Source organism: Callithrix jacchus, chromosome 4 (genome assembly GCF_049354715.1).
Source record: "Callithrix jacchus isolate 240 chromosome 4, calJac240_pri, whole genome shotgun sequence".
In the NCBI taxonomy this organism is placed as follows: Eukaryota; Metazoa; Chordata; class Mammalia; order Primates; family Cebidae; genus Callithrix; species Callithrix jacchus.
This window is the reverse complement of record NC_133505.1, coordinates 166,926,608-166,948,323: the sequence shown is the minus strand read 5'-3', so window position 1 is coordinate 166,948,323 and position 21,716 is coordinate 166,926,608. Positions and strand designations below refer to the sequence as shown.

The window sequence follows — 21,716 nt, the reverse complement described above, 5'->3', positions numbered from 1 at the left end:
ACAAAATATTTGAAAGGAAAAAAGGCTGACATGTAGACCTCCTCGTGTTGGTTTACACTTCAACTTTTCAACACCCTGATGGCTGGCTCTTCTGTTATTGGCTCCTGCTTTCTCTCCTAAGTCTTGAGGGCCACTTAAGCCTGTCAAGTTTGCTGTATTTCTTTTAAGGAGCTGTTGGCTATTATGTAAGATGCTAGAATATTCTCTCACTTGTCTCCTCTTCTGCACCCCTTCCTGACCGCTGTGAGCACATCAGCATGGGGTCTTCTGTTCCCCCTAGAGATTAGTTGATTAGTAAATCACTGATCTAAATGATCATTTAAGTATCTCAGACACAAAAAGAGAGGAGAGGAGGCCATATACCCCATGTCCTGCCCTAGTCACATAACAAGGAACTGGTGCTCCCTAAGCTCCCTGACCCCACCAACAAGCCCCCCACCCAAGTTAGGCTAGCCCCACTCTACCCCGGACCTGCCTCAGCCCCATGCATAATTACTCAGGGTGTAGCCGGACATCCAAGCGCCCTTGCTGACCAGGCCCTGCAGCAGGCGGAAGAGCAGCATGGACATGTAGTTGGGCGTGAAGGCCATGAGCACACCCGACACGGCGTTGACTAGCACGGTGGCCAGGAGGCACAGCTTACGGCCAAACCTTCAGAGACAAGGAGACATGGAGGGTAGGCAGTGAGGTTGAAATCTGGGGTCAGACATGCACGGTGAGATGCCAAGGGTCGCAGTCGGGGGCCACCACACCACTGTCTCCAGGAACTATCAGGATAGCAGTGCCCAGTGCACCGCCCAGCCCATCTGTCCCAACGAGCCCTGCAGCCCTTGCCGGGTCTGAAGAGGAGTCTGTGTGCTCTCAGCAGCATCACAGCTCAGCCAAGCAGTGCCCACAGCCCCTCTCCAGTTCTCACACCTGTCCCCTCGCCTTAACTTTATATTTAGCAGATGGCATCATTATCACCACTGGTAAGGCTGTGCCAAAATCAGGCTTCCTTCCTCCTATAGTCTTATCACCCATCATGGAAGCTTTCCTGTGCCATATTCAGCTCTGATAGTGTAGCCATACAGGGCTGTTTCTCTTCTCCTTTTTTGGGGAATGAAATGGGCAAATTACTTGCTAGGATCGCACTGTTCCCACCTGATCTTTTCAACCAAGAGTCAAAGAAGCCAAGGCCAGGCCACGGGTTATGCCTGCCTGCCCACGCTCCTCACCCACCTGCCCACCCAGTCCCCTCTGCCACCCCCACCAGGCCACGTCACTTGTCCACTTTGCGTCCCCTGGTCTCAAACCTCCACCCCTCCTCAGCACGGCCCTACACTGGTCAGTAAACCCTTGCCCTTTATGAAAACATAGGAACTTCTGCCAGAAGCCACATCTTCTCACCAGGGGGGCTCAGACCCAGTGGCAGCACGTGGCTCCTTCCCCTCTCCCTGTCTCCTGGGGCAGCATCTGGCTCTGTCTCCTCTCCTTGTGTCCTGGGGCAGCACCTGGCTCTCTGTCCCCTCTCCCTGTCTCCTCCTCTAATCAGAGCCCCAGACCCACACCCAGGCCTGGGTCCCCTGGCCTGTCTCTTCCTCCTGCATCCCTGATTCCCACCCCCATTGGCATCCTCATTCTGGACCTTCCTCCCAGCTGTTTTAAAGAGTTGTCCACACAACTCCACTCTCCGACCTTCCTGTTTTCTCCAACCAACCTGCCCTGGGTGCCCAGGCCCCCACAGCAGATTCTGACCACTCCCCCTCAGGAGCTCCTGGTACATTTCCACAGTGCCCTGGAGAACAGTTGTCCTGCGATCTCGCTGCCATTTCTCCGAAGGCTCCTTTGCCAGGGCGCTTTCCCTGCCTTCCTTTCCTCGTTGCAGTTCTCTCTTGACACTCTCGTCCAGCGCTGTATAGTCTTAAATACCAAGTACTGGTGACAAACCCCCGACATGGAACTCCAGCCCAGACCCTTTCCCAGAGCTCAATCACATACCCAAGTGGCTCCTTGGCATCTCTTCGTAGATGTCTCAGCCCATGCAACACATCCCCAAACCTAACACCTCTGAGATAGAGCTCTAGCTTCCTTCATGCCCCCTCCCCTATAAACAGCTGCAACAAAATTCATTCTGAACCCTCTACCTTCCATCTCAAAATGGCCTCACAACCAGGCACTTGCTGGAAGCATCAACCTGGGCTCCATCCCCGCTTTCTCTCAGCCCCCTGACGGGACAATCTGCATGCAGCTCTGACTCTGAAACACACCTTAGATCTCTCCACCGTTCCCCTGGCAGCCCCACAATAGCCCAAAGCAGGGACCGCTGTGTCTTGTCTCCAGCAGCTTCTGCGGTCAATTCCAACTGCTCATGCTCCCTACCACTGTCCCTTAGAACCTGTTCTCATGGCACTGGGGGAGGCTTACCTGGACTGGCCTTTACATACCTGTCTGCAATGTAACCAAAGCCCAGAGAACCGAAGAAAAAGCCTGCGTTCAAACAGGACTGAAAGAGGTCCAGCTTCCAGTCGTCACCACACACCAGGTTGAACTGCCAGTCACACCACAGCAGGAGAGGAAGCAAAAGCACAGAACCATGTGTGAGTCAGGTCTACCCACTTCCATCCCCTTCAGCAAAGCAAATGCATTTCATGAAACTCAGTATCCCCAGGCTGTTCCACAGAGCTTTCTCCTACTACATTTTCATAAGACACAATAGAAGGCTTCTGATGAATCGCTCAGCAAATGTCAAATGCAGTTCACCCTTGAACAACATGGGTTTGAACTGCACGGGTCCACTTATAAATAGACTCTTTTTTCAATAAAAGTTACACCGAGTGTGCCTGTGTCTCCTTCTACCTCTTCTACCTTTTCTGCCTCTGCCTCCAGGGCAGCAAGACCAAGCCCTCTTTTCCTCCTCCTCAAGCCAACTCAATGTGAAGATGGTGAAGGTGAAAACCTTGATGATGATTCTCTTCCACTTCATGAATAGCAAATGTATTTTCTCTTCCTTAGGATTTTCTTTTCTCTAGCTTACTTCATTGTAAGAATACAGTATGTAATGCATGTGACAACAAAGTATGTGTTCATTGGCTCTTTGTGTAATTGGCAGAACTTCCTTCCAGTCAATAGTAAGCTGTTAGTTGTTAAGTTTCGGGGGAGTCAAAACTTACACGTGAATTTCCAGTTGTCTGGAGGGGTTTGGTGTCCCTGCCCCTGCATTGTTCTAGGATTGACTGTATTCCTAACAGCATGTACCACTCTCATCACACAGGAATTAAAGAGGCTGTTGTCAGGAGCCTTGCTATTGGCAGTTGGTTATAGAAGGACAAAATGTCTTTGGAAAAGGAAGCAAAATGTCTTCTCAGAAGAGACATGGCTTCTAGGTAAGATTTCTAAAAGAAATATAGCCAAGGAAGTAATTTTTCTAAAACAGAAATGTACCAAGAGAAATATGACATGTTTTCCAGAATTGGCCGAAGATCCCTCATTAATTACGTATTTGTGATTATATATTTGGTTATATAAATGCCACCAACAGTTCTGACTGTTCTATTGTCGCTGTTGGAGCTGTGAGTGGCAACTCCAGAGGAGGGAAGCAAAGACAGTGGGGGTGCCTGGGGATAGACTGTGCTTTAGGGTCACATGTGGGTGCAACCAGGGTTTAGGAGGACATCAGAGGCTCCCCTACACCAGAAGCCAGGAGAGGGAGATATCAGGGTGGAGGGGACAGAGGAAAAGACAGGTATGGGCTGCTGGGAAGGGCTTGTTCTGTTTGGGTTTTTGGAGAAGGCAGATGCTCCCTGCCTTTAGAGGCCTTGAGGAAGAAAACCAGGAGCAGAGGGAGATCCAAGAGTCCCACCTCCCCCAGCACAGAGCGTGGTGACACTCACACATGCCTAGGCATGGTAGAGGCCAGAGGGCAGATGAATGGCCCCATCCTCTTTAGAGCTGACACAGGCAGAAAGAGTAGACTCCAGAGAGAACAGAAGGTGGTGGGGGCCTCTTGACCTTTCAGTTTCTGGTGCAGCCCCTCAGGGTGGTGGACACATCCTCCCTTCCCCCCCCATCCCTCTGCACAGCTCTGTCTGCATCAGTCCGGGGTGATGCACACACCCTCCCTTCCCGCCCCATCCCTCTGCACAGCTCTATCTGCATCAGTCCGGGGTGGTGGACACATCCTCCCTTCCCACTCCCATCCCTCTGCACAGCTCTATCTGCATCAGTCCGGGGTGGTGGACACATCCTCCCTTCCCACTCCCATCCCTCTGCACAGCTCTGTCTGCATCAGTCCGGGGTGGTGGACACATCCTCGCTTCCCGCCCCATCCCTCTGCACAGCTCTGTCTGCATCAGTCCGGGGTGGTGGACACACCCTCCCTTCCCACCCCATCCCTCTGCACAGCTCTGTCTGCATCAGTCCGGGATGGTGGACACATCCTCCCTTCCCGCCCCATCCCTCTGCACAGCTCTGTCTGCCTCAATCCGGGATGGTGGACACACCCTCCCTTCCCGCCCCATCCCTCTGCACAGCTCTGTCTGCATCAGTCCGGGGTGGTGGACACACCCTCCCTTCCCGCCCCATCCCTCTGCACAGCTCTGTCTGCATCAGTCCGGGGTGGTGGACACACCCTCCCTTCCCGCCCCCATCCCTCTGCACAGCTCTATCTGCATCAGGTCCATAGCTCCCCTAACCAGAACACTGTCAAGTATGACAGCAGCAAGTCACTTCACAACTCTGGGCCTCAGTTTCTCAGCCTGAAACACATGTCGTACCTGTTCCATCACACCCATAGGGCTGCTGTGTGCATTGGAGGGGAGAAATCACGTGCAAATGGCTTTAATAAATAATAAGCCCTTTTATTTTAGAAACTGGTTTTATTACCCTACTTCCAACCCTCAAATCTGTAAACTTGCTAGTTTGAGCCATGCTATGCCCCATCCTGGGTCAGACATTCAGAGCTGGCTTGGTGCAGTGGCTTACACCTTAATCCCAGCACTTTGGGAGTCCGAGGCAGGAAGATCACCTGAGCCCAGGCTGAGACAACAGAGTGAGACCTTGTCTCTACAGAATATTTAAAAATTAGCCAGATGTGGTATCATGTGCTAACACCTCCCTACGTGGGAGGCTGAGGTGGGAAGATCGATTGAGCCCGGGAGGTTGAGGCTCCAGGGAGCTGTGTTCAATCTACTGCACTCCAGCTTGGATGACAGTGTGGGACCCTGTCTCAAAAAGAAAACAACATTCAAGGCCTCAAGGACTCTGAACTCAGCCAGCCAGGATTCTGTCTGATGGACTGACTAGTTCCTTGACATGACCACATTTTTTTTCTGAAATATAGATTAAACTCTGTGTTATCACTTGAATTTCAGAAACAAATACAAGCCTCTCCTAGTAACTGTCTTCTGCCCAGATCCCAGTGTCTGCTCCGGTGGGTGGTACAGCTCTGGGGCATGTGACAAGCTACTGCTCAGTGTCACTCTCGTGTCCTCTGCCAATTCCAATGTTGATTTCCTCTAAAATTCAGCTTAAAACACACCTTCTCCATGGAGCGCCTCCCAGGTTTCCAACCCAATGTGTAACTCTTTACAGCCTGCCCTGTGTTCTGCCATAGAATACACAGGACACATCCTCCCTGGGCTTATCTGGCTGTCCCAGGGTCTGTGTCTCCAACTACCCAACGCTCTCTTTGCAGCCTCCACCCGTGATCTGCTGCACAGGGTTTCACTCAAGCTGCAGGGGTCAGGGAAAGATGTGGAATTATTGTCCGGGTTATTCTCCTCACAGCCATTGTTTGCCTGGTTTTCAATATAATCTTTGCAAGTTGGCGTCTCTGTAAGATGTGCCTACCGCCTTCCTGAAACACCTGGTTGCCATCTTGCCCCAGGACTGTGTATGGAGCCAGGAGTTCCTGGAGCCAGAGCACAACCCACCTTCTGACGCCTTGTCCATGGAGAACTGACTCTGCCCCCAGGCTACCCTGAGGATTAGTTTTTAGAGCCACCTGCAAAGTTTGTCAACTGCCATGCTTCCTCTGCTCCCAAATGCGAGCCCAACCACGAGTCTCCTGACACATTTGTGTTCCTTGAGAAGATAGGCCGGGCCCTGGGAGAAGCTGGGGCTGCACTAAGGCAGGGATGGGGTGGAAGGTGGGAATCTCCTGCTGGGATTTCACCAGGGCTGGAGCAGCTCTTTCCAGGATGGTTATAAAGCAACCAATTTGCTTCAGCACAAGAACCAGTCAGGGGCCTGGTGAAACCACAGATTCCCTGCAGATTCTGCCTCAGTGAGTCACAAACAGGACTCCAGGTGATCCTGAGGATCCCGCAAGTTTGGGAAACACTGATACAACCACCTCCATCTCCCTTGGCCTGAGACCCCTTTCGCTTGCTCAGCATTCATGGCTGATGGAAGACACCTGGCCTGGTGTCGGGGCCGACTGAAGCCAGGACTGGCAGAGGAGATCCTCTTACTGGGAGAGTCAAAAGTCAGGAAAATACCCACATTCCTCCCCCAGTGGACCTCATGGCCTTAGCCCTGCTCTTGGGGTGGGAGTTAAACTCGGTGTTTAAACAAACGAGCTCCTCTTCCCTCCTAAAACACGTTCCAAAGTCCAAGGCAAGGCTAGGTTAAAAATTAGTTCCGCAGAAGTGAATGACCAAGGTGGACTCCCCAACAATACTTTCCGGAGGAGGAGCTGGGGCCCAGTTCTGGAGGAGGAGCTGGGGCCAAGGCAGCTGGGTTAAAGTGGAAGACAGTCCCTACGCAGGAGCCAGTTTCCGTCACCCTGCCACCTACCCTCAGGCTTCCAGTCACCTCGGAAAATCTTCACCTGAACGCCACCACCCTTCCACCTCAGCACGGCCCCAAATGAACGCTTTCTCCTAAAACCATATCCCCTTCACTGTCTCTGCCAATCAGAGTTCCAGGATTCCACAGTCCTCCCCAGGGCTCTCTATCTTGGGTTATCGGAAGCCCCTTCCACAGCTGTCATGGACAGACAGGCAAGCTGTTCTAAAGCCCTCTCGGGCCGCTCTCATCTGTCCCAGCTGCCCCACTCCCGCTGTCCCCCAAGGTCCCCTCCTACCAGGCCCCTCCACCTGTCCACACAGCTGCCTCTCAGGGGCTCCCAGATCGGTATTCAGAAGCTCCATTTTCCCATGCCCCTCAAGCCAGAGCCCTCCACCAAGCTGGTCTTTTTCTCCCCAGCCCTGACAACACGGGCACCTCTTACATCATTTCTTCCCTTCATTCCCACAAGAACCGTGTTGGCTCACGCTTCTCACCCGGGCTCTTTCTTGGCCCCCTCATGCATCTCTCTACCTCTCCTGAAGCCTCCAATCCTACCATCACCCCTTCCCATCCATTCACGAGGTCCAGCTGGGATCGCCCTGCTTGCTTGCCCAAATAAGACCCAAAATCCTTCGTTGGGCACTAAGGGAGGGTTGCCAGGATTTGCAGAGAAAAATACAGAATGCCCAGATAAATCTGAACTTCAGATAAACAATTGTTCTTTTAGAGTAAGTATGTTCATGCAGTATTTGCATCCCCAGCCTCAGCTATCAGAATCAAGTATCATGCTGTATCTGGGATGTAAGTATCCTATCCAACTGGATTATCTGAAGTTCAAATGCTCACATTTCACTGGGCGTCCTGTGTTGTATCTAGCAACCCCACACCAAGCACTCCATGTTCTGGTCCCAAGGTTAGATACCAGCGTTCTCCCCACGACTCCCAGACATGACCCTCATATCAGGATTCCTTGCACCCTGAACGCACCAAACGCTCCCTGGGCCCTGAGCCTAGGCTCAAGCTCTCCCCGTAGTCTGGGATCTACTTCCCCTCCCACCTGCCCCCTCTCCTCACTGGTCAAAATACCACCGGAGACTCAGCTCAAAGCCACCTCCTCCAGGAAGATGTCCATGATGAGCTCAGAGCTCAGCAGCTGAGATCTTGGCCTCCTTAGAGCCCACCAGCCCCTTTCCACTCTGCTCATGGCAGTCACCACAGGTGGCCTGGGGCTGTCATTAAATGGACGCTGGTCTCATTCTTTCCACCCTCCCCCGTCCCCTCTCAGTCCTCGAAAGACTGCAGACTCCTCGAGGAACCTCACAATTTTCTTCTGTGTCTCCCTCGCGGCATCACACCCAGCGCCAGAACAGAGTGAGCGTGCAGGGCATGCTGGATGGATGTGTGACGGGAGGATGACTGCAACTGATCTCCTCAAAGCAGAGTCTGTCTCAGCCCCAGAGAACAAATGCATCCCCATCCCGGTCTTCTTCTAGATTCCCATTGGGCATGTCGGATGGTTGGAGATCCCTGGAAGGTGGGCTGCCTAACTTGTCATCCATTGTTTGAGGATGCCTTGGAGACCAGATGTCTCTTCAGCATCGTAAAGCGCATTGCTTGGGCACATTTTTGCCCCAGGCAAGCAGGGAGAGCAATGCTCAAGCCCAGAGGGGAGGGACCCTGTATCCTCCAGTAACATCCCTAAATGTGTCACCACTCAAGCCATTCAGAAAAGGGAAGAGACGAAGAAGGGAGACCCAAAAATCCCTGGGAGCTTGGGTGAGGGTAGTGGGGGCAGACAGAAGCAAGGGGGACCCGCTTACCTCTTACTTCAGGGGAGCAGTGCCCGTGCCAGAACCACGCCATTGCTCCCTACTAACAGAGAGCCTCTGACTGGCTTTGGCCCACGGCTTCTCCAACTGACCCAGTGTCCACACTTGTTACCATACATCCCTTTCAAAAGGGGTCATGATGGGGAAAAAATGTGGTGGTACTTTTTACTACCAAATTCTCAATGCAAAATGCTCAAATAACCTGGTGTTTAGTAAAAAGTGCTACCACATTGTTTTCCCATCATGAGCAAGGGCGCTGTGATGCCATCGCCCTGTCCCAGGGGCCCCATCGTACTGCATGGGGTGACTTAGTTTGGATTTGCTCAGTGCTTTCACAGATCCCAGCTGAACCTCACCCCACTGTGAGGCAGCTGTCATCACCTCTGGCTGACTGATGAGGAAATGAGGCTCAGAGAGGCAGTGACTTACCCAGTGATGCTCAGCTAATGAGGGACACAGCTGGGATATTCTGACTCCCACGCCAGGGCAGTTCCCAGGCCACTTCAGCACCATCGTTTAGGGCACTTGTCATTGAGTGGAAGGAGGGGCCACTGTACTATTGGTGGGGAACAGGGCCCAGAGCAAGTCTGTAGTTCTGGGAGAAGCAAGTGGGGTGGTAAGAGAGGCTCCCGGTCTCCCAGACAACTCCCGTTCAAGCAACCCAGCAACCTGGCTCCCCGCAGTGCTGGCTGGTCTCTCCTGCCTCAGCTTCCCCATCAAAGTCCCAGAGTTCGTGGTGGATTAACTAGAGAAAAGAATGCCCCATGCCCAGGACACAGTCAGATACCCAGTAAAACACGGCCCCACCTCTTTCCTGATGTGGAACTGAGCCTGGTAGGATTTACTTTAGATTTCTCCCAGGAACCCCACGCTATGGAGGCTCTTTTACCTCGGTGACGATGGAGGAGCCAGACGTGTCGTACACCCAGCCATCCTGGCAGGGGCCTAGGGGCAGATGGCTCCTATTGGTGGCCAGGCTAGCCAGGGGGTCCACGCAGCTGAGGGCGCTCTGGTTCCAGTCCACTTCATAGCGCCTGCACTGGCGAAGGAAGGTCTCACCCTCGGGTCCCAGGCCAGGTACGGTGTAGTTCAGCTCCTCTGCGGGGCTCCAGCCGCAGCGCTGGCTCAGCTCAGCCACCCCAGGGCTCTGGCAGCGGTGGTCAGGGGTGAAGCCCAGGAAGACGATGCCCACGCAGATGGGTGCGAAGGCAAATGAGAGCAGGCATAGGGTGAGGAAGGCTTGCTTCTGGAACCAGCCAAACTCTCCAACCTGCTCCAGAATGTCATCTACGGTGGGCATGATGACGCAGCACACTCATGGCTGTGGCCAGACCTGCTCTGGGCTGCAGTGCCCAGGTGCAATGTCTCTCTTATAGATCTTTGAAAAGGAGGGGTTTGAAATCAGTTTGCTGTCCAAGAGTGAAACATCTGGAAGGCAACCAAGTAGAAATAATCTTTTACCCCACGGTGCTGATTTCAGGAAAAGGGAGAATGCAGGTGGCCGCCTGATCCAACTGTTTGCTTTGCCAGGGAGTGAGTCAGTGGGATCTAAGCCCTAAGAGAACTGGAGTTCAGACAGAGCGAGAGGAGGGCAGGAGAGCAGCGGAGCGAAGCTCCTAGCAGCCCCTCAGGGCTCTTCCAAAGAGAATTTTTTTTTCTAGATGTGATGATATGAGGCAAGTATTGGGTGACAGCCAGGTACTAGGTACTGTATTTGGCTAATTACTTATGTGATACCATTTAAGACTTTTTCTAAAGTTTTTTTCCATAGGTGTTGGGGGAACAGGTGTTATTTGGTTACATAAGTTCTTTAGCGGTGATTCTTGAGACTTTGGCACACTCATCTCCCAAGAGGTATACACTGCGCCCAATATGGGGTTTGTTTTTTCTGTTGTTGTTGTTTTTGAGACGGAGTCTTGCTCTGTGGTCCAGGCTGGAGTGCAGTGGCTCAATCACAGATCGCTGCAACGTCCACCTCCTTGGTTCAAGTGATTCTCATGACTCAGCCTCCCATGTATCTGGAAATACAGGCATGTGCCACCACCCTCAGCTACTTTTTGTATTTTCAGTAGAGATGGGGTTTCGCCATGTTGGCAAGCCTGGTCTTAAACTCCTGACCTCAGGTGATCTGCCCACCTAGGCTGCCCTAAGCGCTGGGATTATAGGCGTGAGCCACCACGCCCAGCCCACTGAACCCAGTTTGTAGTCTTTTATCCCTCACTCCTTCCACCCTTTCCCCCGAGTCCTCGAAGTCCGTTGTGTCATTTTAAAGAATTTTGCATAACCCAGACAAGTTAAAATAAAAAATAGCAAACTGACTGCTCGGCACAGCACTGGTTCTTGGAGATCCTGCAGCCCACACCCCCTTGCCCAAAGCCTGCTCTGCTGACCTCCACCGAGCTGCTGTGGGGACAGTCCAAAGCCTGCTCTGCTGACCTCCGCCAAGCTGCTGGGGGGACACAGTCTGTTTGTCCTTCAGGCACCACTTCTATTTGTCTGAGGGATTTCAGGCCAGAAACCGGTGGGAAGGGGAGCAGTGGGGCAATCACAGGCCAAGCTTTGGAGCCCTGCAGCCAGCCCTAGCCCTGCCCTGCCCTGCCCTGCTTCAATGCCCCAGCCTCAGGCCTGACTCAGGTCCCAAGAGATCTGCCACCGGGCAGTGGGACACATGGGAGCATCATCACACAGCCACAGACCCCAAGAAAGGGCTGCTGCCAGACGCAAGCCAATCAGCAAACCTCAAAAATAAAGACATCAGCCTCCATTTGGAGTGCACCTACTCAGGTCTAAAGAGGCACGATTTACTTCATTCTCACAGCAGCCTTCAAGCTAGATGCTGTGACTGGCCCCATCCACAGCTGGGAAAGCAGGGGCTTAGAAAGGTAAAAAGCAGCCTTCAAAGTGTGCAGTAGCTGTACTTGAACCTCATTCTTCTCCAGAGCAAGCTCTCTGGATTTATTAAGCCACCTTTGCCCACCTAGGGACTCCTCACCAGCTCGCGTGCTGGATCCTTTGTTCGTTCCACAATTATCCTCTGAGTCCCTAAATATGTCAAGCAGTGTGCCAGGTTCTGGGACACAGAGATGGGACAGGTCAACTCCAAGCAGCCTATGGTCCAGTGGGGGAGATACTCACAAAGGTGATGGCAATAGGTGCTGCGATCATGCCAGTTGCAGCAGGGAGGCACTGGCTGGGGCTGCACACTCCATGGAGCTGGTGGGAGCCCTGCCCTCCTAAGCAGGACTACAGCCACCCAAATTTCCACTCTTGGAGGGGGCCAGGAGCAGGCAGGATCTGCCTGCCTGGGTGCAGCTACAACTGCCTGACCCACCACTGCAAACCTGGGCATCCTGCTCCACAGAGCAGGCAGAAGCCTAAGACAAGCAGAAAGCACATCCCTTCCAAGTTGGAAGGGTAGGAACTCTGCGTGCAGCTGCTGCACTGCTCCCAGGTGCAGGACCTGGGCATCTCTGCAGCCTGCACTCTCAGGGACCCAGGAAGGCTCCCCCTGCCACCCCAGGCCCTGCAGGCTCAGAAGTGTCTGCTCCCACTGCCTAGCCTCTCTCCTTTCCTGGTGCCCACTCTGATCTCAGAGCAGCTGTTGGAACTGAGCCCTGAGGCCATGAATGGCAGCAGGAGGCAGACAGGGAAGGCCTGAAGGCTGGGGGCCTGGCTGCCAATCCAGTGAACTGAGTAGAGACTCGTGATACCTCTTCCAAACCCACCCATGGCTGCCTATGGACCAATCAGCATACACTTCCTCCCTTCTGAAGTCCATAAAAGCCCTGGGCTCAGCCAGAGCAGAGCAAAGGACAGCCAGAGGATGAAGAGGGCAGAGAGATGACAGGACAACCAGCTGCAGAAAGGAGCACCCTCTCTGCTAATAGCTGGAGAGGATGGAACAACTAGCTGCAGAGAAGAGCTAGCCTCTCTGCTGATAGCTTGAGACAATGGGATGATGGGACCACCACCTGTGGAAAGAAGCTACTGTCTCTGCTGAGAGCTGCAGAGACTACCTGCCCACAGAGAGGAGCCACCCTCTCCAGGGTCTCTTCTCCACTGAGAGCTGCAGACATTGGGATGACCAGTTGCAGAGAGGAGCTACCCTCTCCAGGGCCTCCCCTCTGCTGAGAACTGAACACTCACCAGATGACCTGCCGACAAGAGGAGCTACCCACTGTGAACCTCCTCTGAGCTGTTGTAACACTCAATAAAGCTTGTCTTAGTCTTTTTCACCCTTCATTTGCCTACATACCTCATTCCTCCTGGATGCAGGACAAGAATTTGGGAAAAGGCACAGTGGCCACAGAGGTTTCCAGACACCTCAAAGATCTTGTAACATTTGGGGGGCTTGTCTGGGATCTGTGGAAGGGTCCGTAAAAGTGAATCTGCTTTCTGTCCTTTTTTCAGAGTCTCTAAAGTCTATAATAGTCAAGAAAAAATACTAGGCTTGTGTCAGCTAATTAAAAACTACCAGCATGGTTGCCAGACTGAAGACACAGAGGACAGGCTTGCTGGGGCAGATGCTGTCTACCCCCATAACCCTTGGGTGTTGGCAATATTGGTTTTGTTCCAACCCAGTTTTACTTCACGGAGGTCTAGCCCTCATGTGGGACTGGCAAGAGGTCCTGGGGCAACTGAGGGTTGGCCAAGGCTACACCTCAGGGTTACCCAAAGGCCCCGGACCAACTACAGTCCCCAACTGCCCATTAGGGTGTCGGCTCTATGACTTCCAGTCCTTCCTTCCTTCCTTCCTTCCTTCCTTCCTTCCTTCCTTCCTTCCTTCCTTCCTTCCTTCCCTCCCTCCCTCCCGCTTTTCTTTCTTTTTCCCTTTCTTTCTTTTCTTTCCTTTCTTCTTTCTTTCCCTTTGATGGTGGTATACACTCAGTGCCAGCCCTAGTGTGCCCACAGCCCTGATACAAGTGCCTGGCACATGGCTGGGAAGCAGCCAGGGTGTGAGGGGCCCACTTTCAGCACACTTTGAGGAGAAGCCAGGCCCCTCTGTGGTACCACCTCCCCAGCGGCCAGGCCAGGCCCAACCTGGTGCCACTGCTCACCTGTTCCATGGAGAAAGAAGCTACCCCTGGCTCTGGTTGTTCAATGGGCTCAGGCCTCCTTTCTTTGGCCTGGACCAGGGAGCAGGGGGGCCCTTACCCACCCCTGCATTCTTCCTTTTCCACTGTCTCCCAGCCCCATGGTTTGGATCCATGAAGGGATGGCCAGACATTCCAGTCAATCAAAATTGCAAAGGGGAGACAAGACCAAGGGCCATGGCCAACTGAGAACAAGCTGTTGCCAACAACCTGAGCATCTAGAATGACAGACCAGGCTCCTTGTGAGCCACCCTCTCCTGATCTGATGGAAGCCATGATACCCCATCTACTGCAGATGAGAAACCAAGGCCCAAGGGGGCAAGTGACCTGCCCAAAATCACATGCCTGACTGTCAAGTCTCAATAAATCAAGTCACTCAAAGCCCTGTCACCAGGAACTGATTTTCCAAAATGCCCTGTGCTGAAACCCAATTCACCTAATGTCCAACTAGACACAGATTCCCGGTGGACATCTCATCTGTCCCAGGCCTCAGTTTCCCCTGATGCCAGGGAGGAGAAGGGATCAAGCCAGCTGTTGGAGCCAGAGCAGAGGCAGGACTCACCTGGAAACAGAGAAGGCAAGAGCTGGGTTCAGGCCCAGATGTGCACATGAATCCAGGTGCCTTTCAGTGAAGTGGCTGCCAGCACACAGGGCAGACCAGTCCTGGCTCTGAGGGCTGTGATGGAGGTCTGGAGAAGCAAGTAGGTGTGAGAAAATCAGCCATGATTGAGCAAGTCAGTCACTGGGCACTGGGCCTGCTGCCCACCTGGTGGTTTCAGATGCAGACGGGGCAGCTGTCAGGGGTGGAAACTCCTGCTCCTGCCACTCCCCTCCCCCTGAGGCTGTGCTCAGGGTCCTGCAGCCTGTCCTAGGCTTCTGGCCTCTATGGACCCCCAGGGTTAGCTGTTTCCTGCTTTGTGCCTATCAGGAAGGGAACACTGTGGTCCTACGAACCTGGAACAGATTCTCCCTCGCAGCCTCAGCAGCAACCAACCCCACCAACACCTCGATGTTGGACTCCCAACCTCCAGAACTGGACGATGCACATTTCTGTGGTGAAGCTTCTAGTCTGTGATACTTTATTACCAAACCAATCCAGAGATGAGGCCCAGGACCTGCAAGCAGAGCTCACACAGGGAGACTGACCTGCAGCCATGAGGAGCTCCAGGCCAGGCCGGTCATCCGGGCGGCCCCCACCAGGTCCACTCACCATCCTCCATGCCCTCATGGCCCATTATGCCAGCTGTTCCCAGGAGCTACTGAAAACGTGATGCAGAAAATCCACTCATTTTTCTAGCTGTTCAAAAACATGGTCCTGAATGTCTATTTTAGCCCAGGTTCCATAACATAGACACTTGTGACAGGAAGAGAAATGCTCATGCCTTCCTACATGGAACTGTGCAGGGGAGGAAAAAATCCTATTCTGTGTACACTTCTAAGTTTTCCGCTGGGGCCCCTATCAAAAACTAAAAGATTAATAAAAGAAAATCTAGTTTCTAGCATGTGCATCTCACACAGGCACGAGAGAAACTCAGGAAACAGCAACTGAAAGAGAGGCTTTGAGCTCTGGTATAGGCGGTATCTTCACTAAGAACAAATTCTTTATAGAAAAATGCGAGGACAAAGGAAAATGGCTTCAGGCTTCCGGGGTGGTGCTGCAGGAAGGCATCTGTACCATGTAGGGAGCTGAGGGTAGAGAAGACGAGTTAGGGAGGCTGGTTACGTGAACACCTCTGCTGCCATCTCCAAGCTGAGCGGGGTCTGCAGCTGTCTTTTTGATCAACTCTTAAGAGAGCAAAGGAGAGACATCTTCCAAAATGTATGTCCTGCTTTCAGGTGAATACATTTGCTGCTGCTTAACTGTGTCCAGTGCCAAATACTCCTCAGGCTAAAGTGGCATGTTGCAGGTGAGCATGTTCTGTCTTCCTTCAGTTCCGATGGGAGGAATCATGCTATGGATGACTCCACAGGGCCTTGGGGAGTGCCCAGCACGTATGTTCGCACATGCTGTGACTGGCGATGGGAAGGTGGCTGGGTGTCTGGGAAGGTCTGCTCAGGCCGCCATAAAGTACCACGGACTGGGTAAACAACTATTTTTTTCTCACACTTCTGAAGGCTGGGAGTTCGAGATCAAGGTGTGGGCAGGTTTGGTTTCTTCTGAGGCCTCTCTCCTTGGCTTCCAGTTGGCCATGTCTGTGTGTCTGTGTCCTAATCTCTCATCTTATAAAGACACATGTATTAAACTACATCCCATTCATATGATCTCATTTTAACTCAATTATCTCTTTAAAGACACTATCTCCAAATAAGGTCACATTCTGAAGTACTGGGGTTAGGAGTCCAACATGTGAATTTTGGGGAATGCCATTCAACCCATAGCAACCTGCCCCAGCACCCAAAGGTGGGAGAGCAAGTGTGGGAACAGGTCAGAAGCATCAGTTCAATGGCTCCAGTATTTAGGCAGTGTCAATGCCAAGGTTAACTTAGAGAACTTGACCCGAAGGAGAGAGCACTCTGTTAGGGGTGTTAAAATACAGATCATAAGGCAGCAGAACAGACCATGAGGTGGCAGATCAGACTCTTCGTGGCAATAAGGTGCCAAATTATAAACATGACCTAGGGCCATGCCAGGCAAGGGTTAAGTCAGGCACTCCTACATTTAAAAAAGGTTCTAACTACCACAAAGTTTGTTTTTTCTCTTTCTCTAGCAGCTAAATACACAGGGGCTTGGAGATCAGCAATACTGCAACAATTGCAGCTCACCACCTATGGCCAGATGCTAGCTGATCGCCTGCTCCACCAGCCATAACTACAGCTTTGGTTGAACAAGAGACTGATTTCAGGGACTTTCTCCAGGTAAGAGACCACCGAGCATGGACTGGTTCTATCCAGTTTACTGAGGAATGCACTGAAGGCGTTCATGTCCCTGCTTCACTGTTTGACACATAGGGCCTAACCGTAATACATTTAAATGTTAAGTTTCCACCCCAAAGTGATCATGGGATGTATGTAACAGGAATGTTTGTTTTCATGTGCATGTGCCCCCTTCATGAATATTCATAGCTCCCCCTTACAATCTGTTGAATATGTACCATTCAGCATAAATTCCTGTCCCATCCTTCCCTCTTTCCAAGTGCCTGCTTTTGGTCTCTGCCAGAGGCTACACTTCCCAGCCTGCCAGGATGGCCACTTTGCAGGCTGTGACCCTTTGTAAGAAATAAAGCTCTCCTTTCCAAATTTATGAACCTCATGATTTTAAGTTGACAGGGAACGAAGCTGAGGGGAGGAAGTGAGGACTGCCTCTGGGGAGAATGGGTGCTGGCGTGGCACGTACTGATTTTCTCTTGGCCTTCATAGTCTCTTGGGTTTTGCTTTTATCCAGCTTTATTGAAGTGTAATGGACAGAAAAATTATTTAGTTGACCCTTGAATAACCCAGGGATTAGGAGCACGGACCCCACACACAGTAAAAAAGCCACATATAACTTTGACTCCCCTAAAACTTAACAATATAGCCTACTGCTGACCAGAAGCTTTACCAATAATAAAAACAGTTAATTAACACATACTTTGGATGCTGTATTATAGACTGTATTCTTAAAATAAAATACAGAAAAAATTTTAAGAAAATCATGAGGAGAAAATACATTATTCATTAAGTGAAAAGTGGATCATTATAAAGGTCTTGAGCCTAGTCGTCTTCACCTTGAGTAGGCTGAGGAGGAGGAGGAAGAGGGTGCTGGTCTTGCTGTGTCAGGGGCCTCAGAGGTGGAAGAAGTAGAAGGAGGGGCAGAAACACAGGGCATAACTTTTACGAAAAAAAAAATTCCACATATAAGTAGACCCATGGAGTTCAAACCTGTACTGTTCAAGGGTCAGTTGTATTATTTATGGTGTACAACATGCTTTGAGATGCATATCATTGCAAAATCATTGCCCCAATCAAGCTAGTTCACATGTCCATCACCTCAAATAATTTCCTTTTATTTGGAGAAGGGAAGGAACACAAGATCTACTCTCTGAAAAATTTAAATATACAAAGCGGTATCATAATCACCATGCTGCACAGCAGGTCTCCAGAGTTCCCTCATACTGCACAGCAGGTCTCCAGAGCTCCCTCATACTGCACAGCAGGTCTCCAGAGCTCCCTCATGCTGCACAGCAGGTCTCCAGAACTCACTCATACTGCACAGCAGGTCTCCAGAGTTCCCTCATACTGCACAGCAGGTCTCCAGAACTCACTCATGCTGCACAGCAGGTCTCCAGAACTCACTCATACTGCACAGCAGGTCTCCAGAACTCCCTCATACTGCACAGCAGGTCTCCAGAGCTCCCTCATACTGCACAGCAGGTCTCCAGAACTCACTCATGCTGCACAGCAGGTCTCCAGAACTCACTCATGCTGCACAGCAGGTCTCCAGAGCTCCCTCATGCTGCACAGCAGGTCTCCAGAACTCACTCATACTGCACAGCAGGTCTCCAGAGTTCCCTCATACTGCACAGCAGGTCTCCAGAACTCACTCATGCTGCACAGCAGGTCTCCAGAACTCACTCATACCGCACAGCAGGTCTCCAGAACTCACTCATACCGCACAGCAGGTCTCCAGAGCTCCCTCATACTGCACAGCAGGTCTCCAGAACTCACTCATGCTGCACAGCAGGTCTCCAGAACTCACTCATACTGCACAGCAGGTCTCCAGAGCTCCCTCATACTGCACAGCAGGTCTCCAGAGTTCCCTCATACTGCACAGCAGGTCTCCAGAACTCACTCATGCTGCACAGCAGGTCTCCAGAACTCACTCATGCTGTACAGCAGGTCTCCAGAACTCACTCATACTGCACAGCAGGTCTCCAGAGTTCCCTCATACTGCACAGCAGGTCTCCAGAACTCACTCATGCTGCACAGCAGGTCTCCAGAACTCACTCATACTGCACAGCAGGTCTCCAGAGCTCCCTCATACTGCACAGCAGGTCTCCAGAACTCACTCATGCTGCACAGCAGGTCTCCAGAACTCACTCATGCTGCACAGCAGGTCTCCAGAGCTCACTCATGCTGCACAGCAGGTCTCCAGAGCTCCCTCATACTGCACAGCAGGTCTCCAGAACTCACTCATGCAGCACAGCAGGTCTCCAGAGCTCCCTCATGCTGCACAGCAGGTCTCCAGAGCTCACTCATACTGCACAGCAGGTCTCAGGTGTCCAGAGCTCACTCATGCTGCACAGCAGGTCTCCAGAACTCACTCATGCGGCACAGCAGGTCTCCAGAGCTCACTCATGCTGCACAGCAGGTCTCCAGAGCTCATTCATGCTGCACAGCAGGTCTCCAGAGCTCACTCATACTGCACAGCAGGTCTCCAGAACTCACTCATGCAGCACAGCAGGTCTCCAGAGCTCCCTCATGCTGCACAGCAGGTCTCCAGAGCTCACTCATACTGCACAGCAGGTCTCAGGTGTCCAGAGCTCACTCATGCTGCACAGCAGGTCTCCAGAGCTCCCTCATACTGCACAGGTCTCCAGAACTCACTCATGCTGCACAGCAGGTCTCAGGTCTCCAGAGCTCACTCATGCTGCACAGCAGGTCTCCAGAGCTCACTCATGCTGCACAGCAGGTCTCCAGAGCTCACTCATGCTGCACAGCAGGTCTCCAGAGCTCACTCATGCTGCACAGCAGGTCTCCAGAGCTCACTCATGCTGCACAGCAGGTCTCAGGTCTCCAGAGCTCACTCATACTGCACAGCAGGTCTCCAGAGCTCACTCATGCTGCACAGCAGGTCTCCAGAGCTCACTCATGCTGCACAGCAGTTCTCCAGAGCTCACTCATGCTGCACAGCAGGTCTCAGGTCTCCAGAGCTCACTCATGCTGCACAGCAGGTCTCAGGTCTCCAGAGCTCACTCATGCTGCACAGCAGGTCTCAGGTCTCCAGAGCTCACTCATGCTGCACAGCAGGTCTCAGGTCTCCAGAGCTCACTCATGCTGCACAGCAGGTCTCCAGAGCTCACTCACGCTGCACAGGTCTCCAGAGCTCACTCATGCTGCACAGCAGGTCTCCAGAGCTCACTCATGCTGCACAGCAGGTCTCCAGAGCTCACTCATGCTGCACAGCAGGTCTCCAGAGCTCGCTCACGCTGCACAGCAGGTCTCCAGAGCTCACTCATGCTGCACAGTAGGTCTCCAGAGCTCACTCATGCTGCACAGCAGGTCTCCAGAGCTCACTCATGCTGCACAGTAGGTCTCAGGTCTCCAGAGCTCACTTATGCTGCACAGTAGGTCTCCAGAACTCACTAATGGTGCACAGTGGGTCTCCAGAGCTCACTCATGCTGCACAGCGGGTCTCCCGAGCTCACTTAGGCTGCACAGTAGGTCTCTGGAACTCGCTCATGCTGCACGGCGGGTCTCCGGAGCTCACTTATGCTGCACAGTAGGTCTCCAGAGCTCACTCATGCTGCACGGCAGGTCTCCGGAGCTCACTTATGCTGCACAGTAGGTCTCCGGAGCTCACTCATGCTGCACGGCGGGTCTCCGGAGCTCACTCATGCAGCACATCTGCACCTCTGTACTCTTTCACCAACATCTGCTCATTTCCCACACCTCTAGCCTTTGGTAACCAGCATTCCTCTCTCTGCTTCTGAGTCCAGCCTTTTTAGATTCCACATCTAAGTGAGATCATGCGGTATTTTTCTTTCTGTGTCTGGCTTATTTCACTTAGCATAACGTTCTCCAGGCTCATCCATGTTGTCACAAATGACAGGATTTCCTTCTTTTTCAAGACTTAGTGTTCCACTGTGTGTGTACACACACACACACACACACACACACACACACACATAATTTTCTTTATGCATCTTTCTTCATTTGTCAGTAGACACTGAGACTGTTTCCCTATCTTGGCTGTTGTGAATAATACTGCGATGAACAGGGGCTGCAGAGATCGCTTCAAGGCACTGACGTCATTTCTTTTGGATACACACCCACATGTGGGATGGCTGGTAGCTCCATTTTCAATTTTTTTGAGGAACTTCTTTTCCATAATGGCTGTACCAATTTACAGTCCCACCAAAGGTGGACAAGTGTTCACTTTTCTCCACGTCCTCACCCACACTTGCTATCATTTGTCTTTCTGACAGCAGCCATTCTAGCAGGTGTGAAGCGGTAACTGTTTATGATGTGCTTTTCCCTGATGATCAGTGGTGCTGAGCGTTTGTTTATATATACACACATACCTGTTTGGGCCTCACTGCTCATCAATGGTGTAGTCTCACACAGACCACCCATCTAGCGTGCTCCATGGGAGCCCCTGGAAAACAGCAGACCCTCACTACAGGAGGGAATTTCCTGTGCATGGTCCACAGGCCACCAGGTCCCCCAGGGAACACGGGCAAATGTCTAGGAATTGCTGCATACCTGGAGGCCTGCTGGCTGTTTTCTACTGTGATTTCATGTGTGCTCAGCAATTCTCCTTTAAAGACTCTGAGAGGTCTCATGCCAAGCAAAGCTGTTTCACTTTAATTATTTCCCAGACTTACTAGAGCACTGGTCCTTTTCATTTTTGGCAGAACATCTGTTAACATCATAGGGAACATGTGTTCCACGAGGCACACTTTGGGAAACGTTGCTATATGACAATCCATACCTATGCCAACAAGATTTTCTAGTTCAAGTATGATTTCTGCAGTTAGACCCAAGGGCCCTCTCCCTTGTTGTTCCTCAACAGCTGAGTCCTAAAGCCACTGGGTGGGGCAGAGCAAAGCAGGCACCCCACCCCTCCCCAGAGGTGGGACAGGTGAGAAGAGTGACCTCGTGTGTCATGGTCCCGGAAGTTACAGAAAGGAGAAACTTTCCAGACAGAAGTAAACCAAATGGCGTGGTGATCACATGCAAAACGTGACTATCACAGGCTCCTCGACTGGAAAGGGCAGCACTGTCACAACTGTCAACACCTGAGCAGCACTGAGGCTTAGCTGGCAGTACCATTCCCACACATCATGGTTTTGATGGTGGCATCTTAGTCATGTGAAGGTCCCCA

General features: G+C 52.0%; 1 protein-coding gene across 3 annotated transcripts in view; it reads right to left on the bottom strand.

The window, feature by feature from the left end:
- SLC22A1 (solute carrier family 22 member 1) overlaps positions 1-9,945 on the bottom strand; it is a 35,985-nt gene extending 26,040 nt beyond the window's left edge. For all 3 annotated transcript variants that reach the window (XM_003732769.6, XM_078370420.1, XM_002747165.6), the window contains exons 1-3: positions 9,490-9,945; positions 2,427-2,530; positions 497-651 (exon numbers count right to left, since the gene is read on the bottom strand). In XM_003732769.6, coding sequence (XP_003732817.4) covers positions 497-651; positions 2,427-2,530; positions 9,490-9,900 — 670 coding nt within the window. In that variant the 5' untranslated portion in view covers positions 9,901-9,945. The remainder of the gene's footprint in view (positions 1-496; positions 652-2,426; positions 2,531-9,489) is intronic.
- Between the last annotated feature and the right edge of the window lie 11,771 nt (positions 9,946-21,716).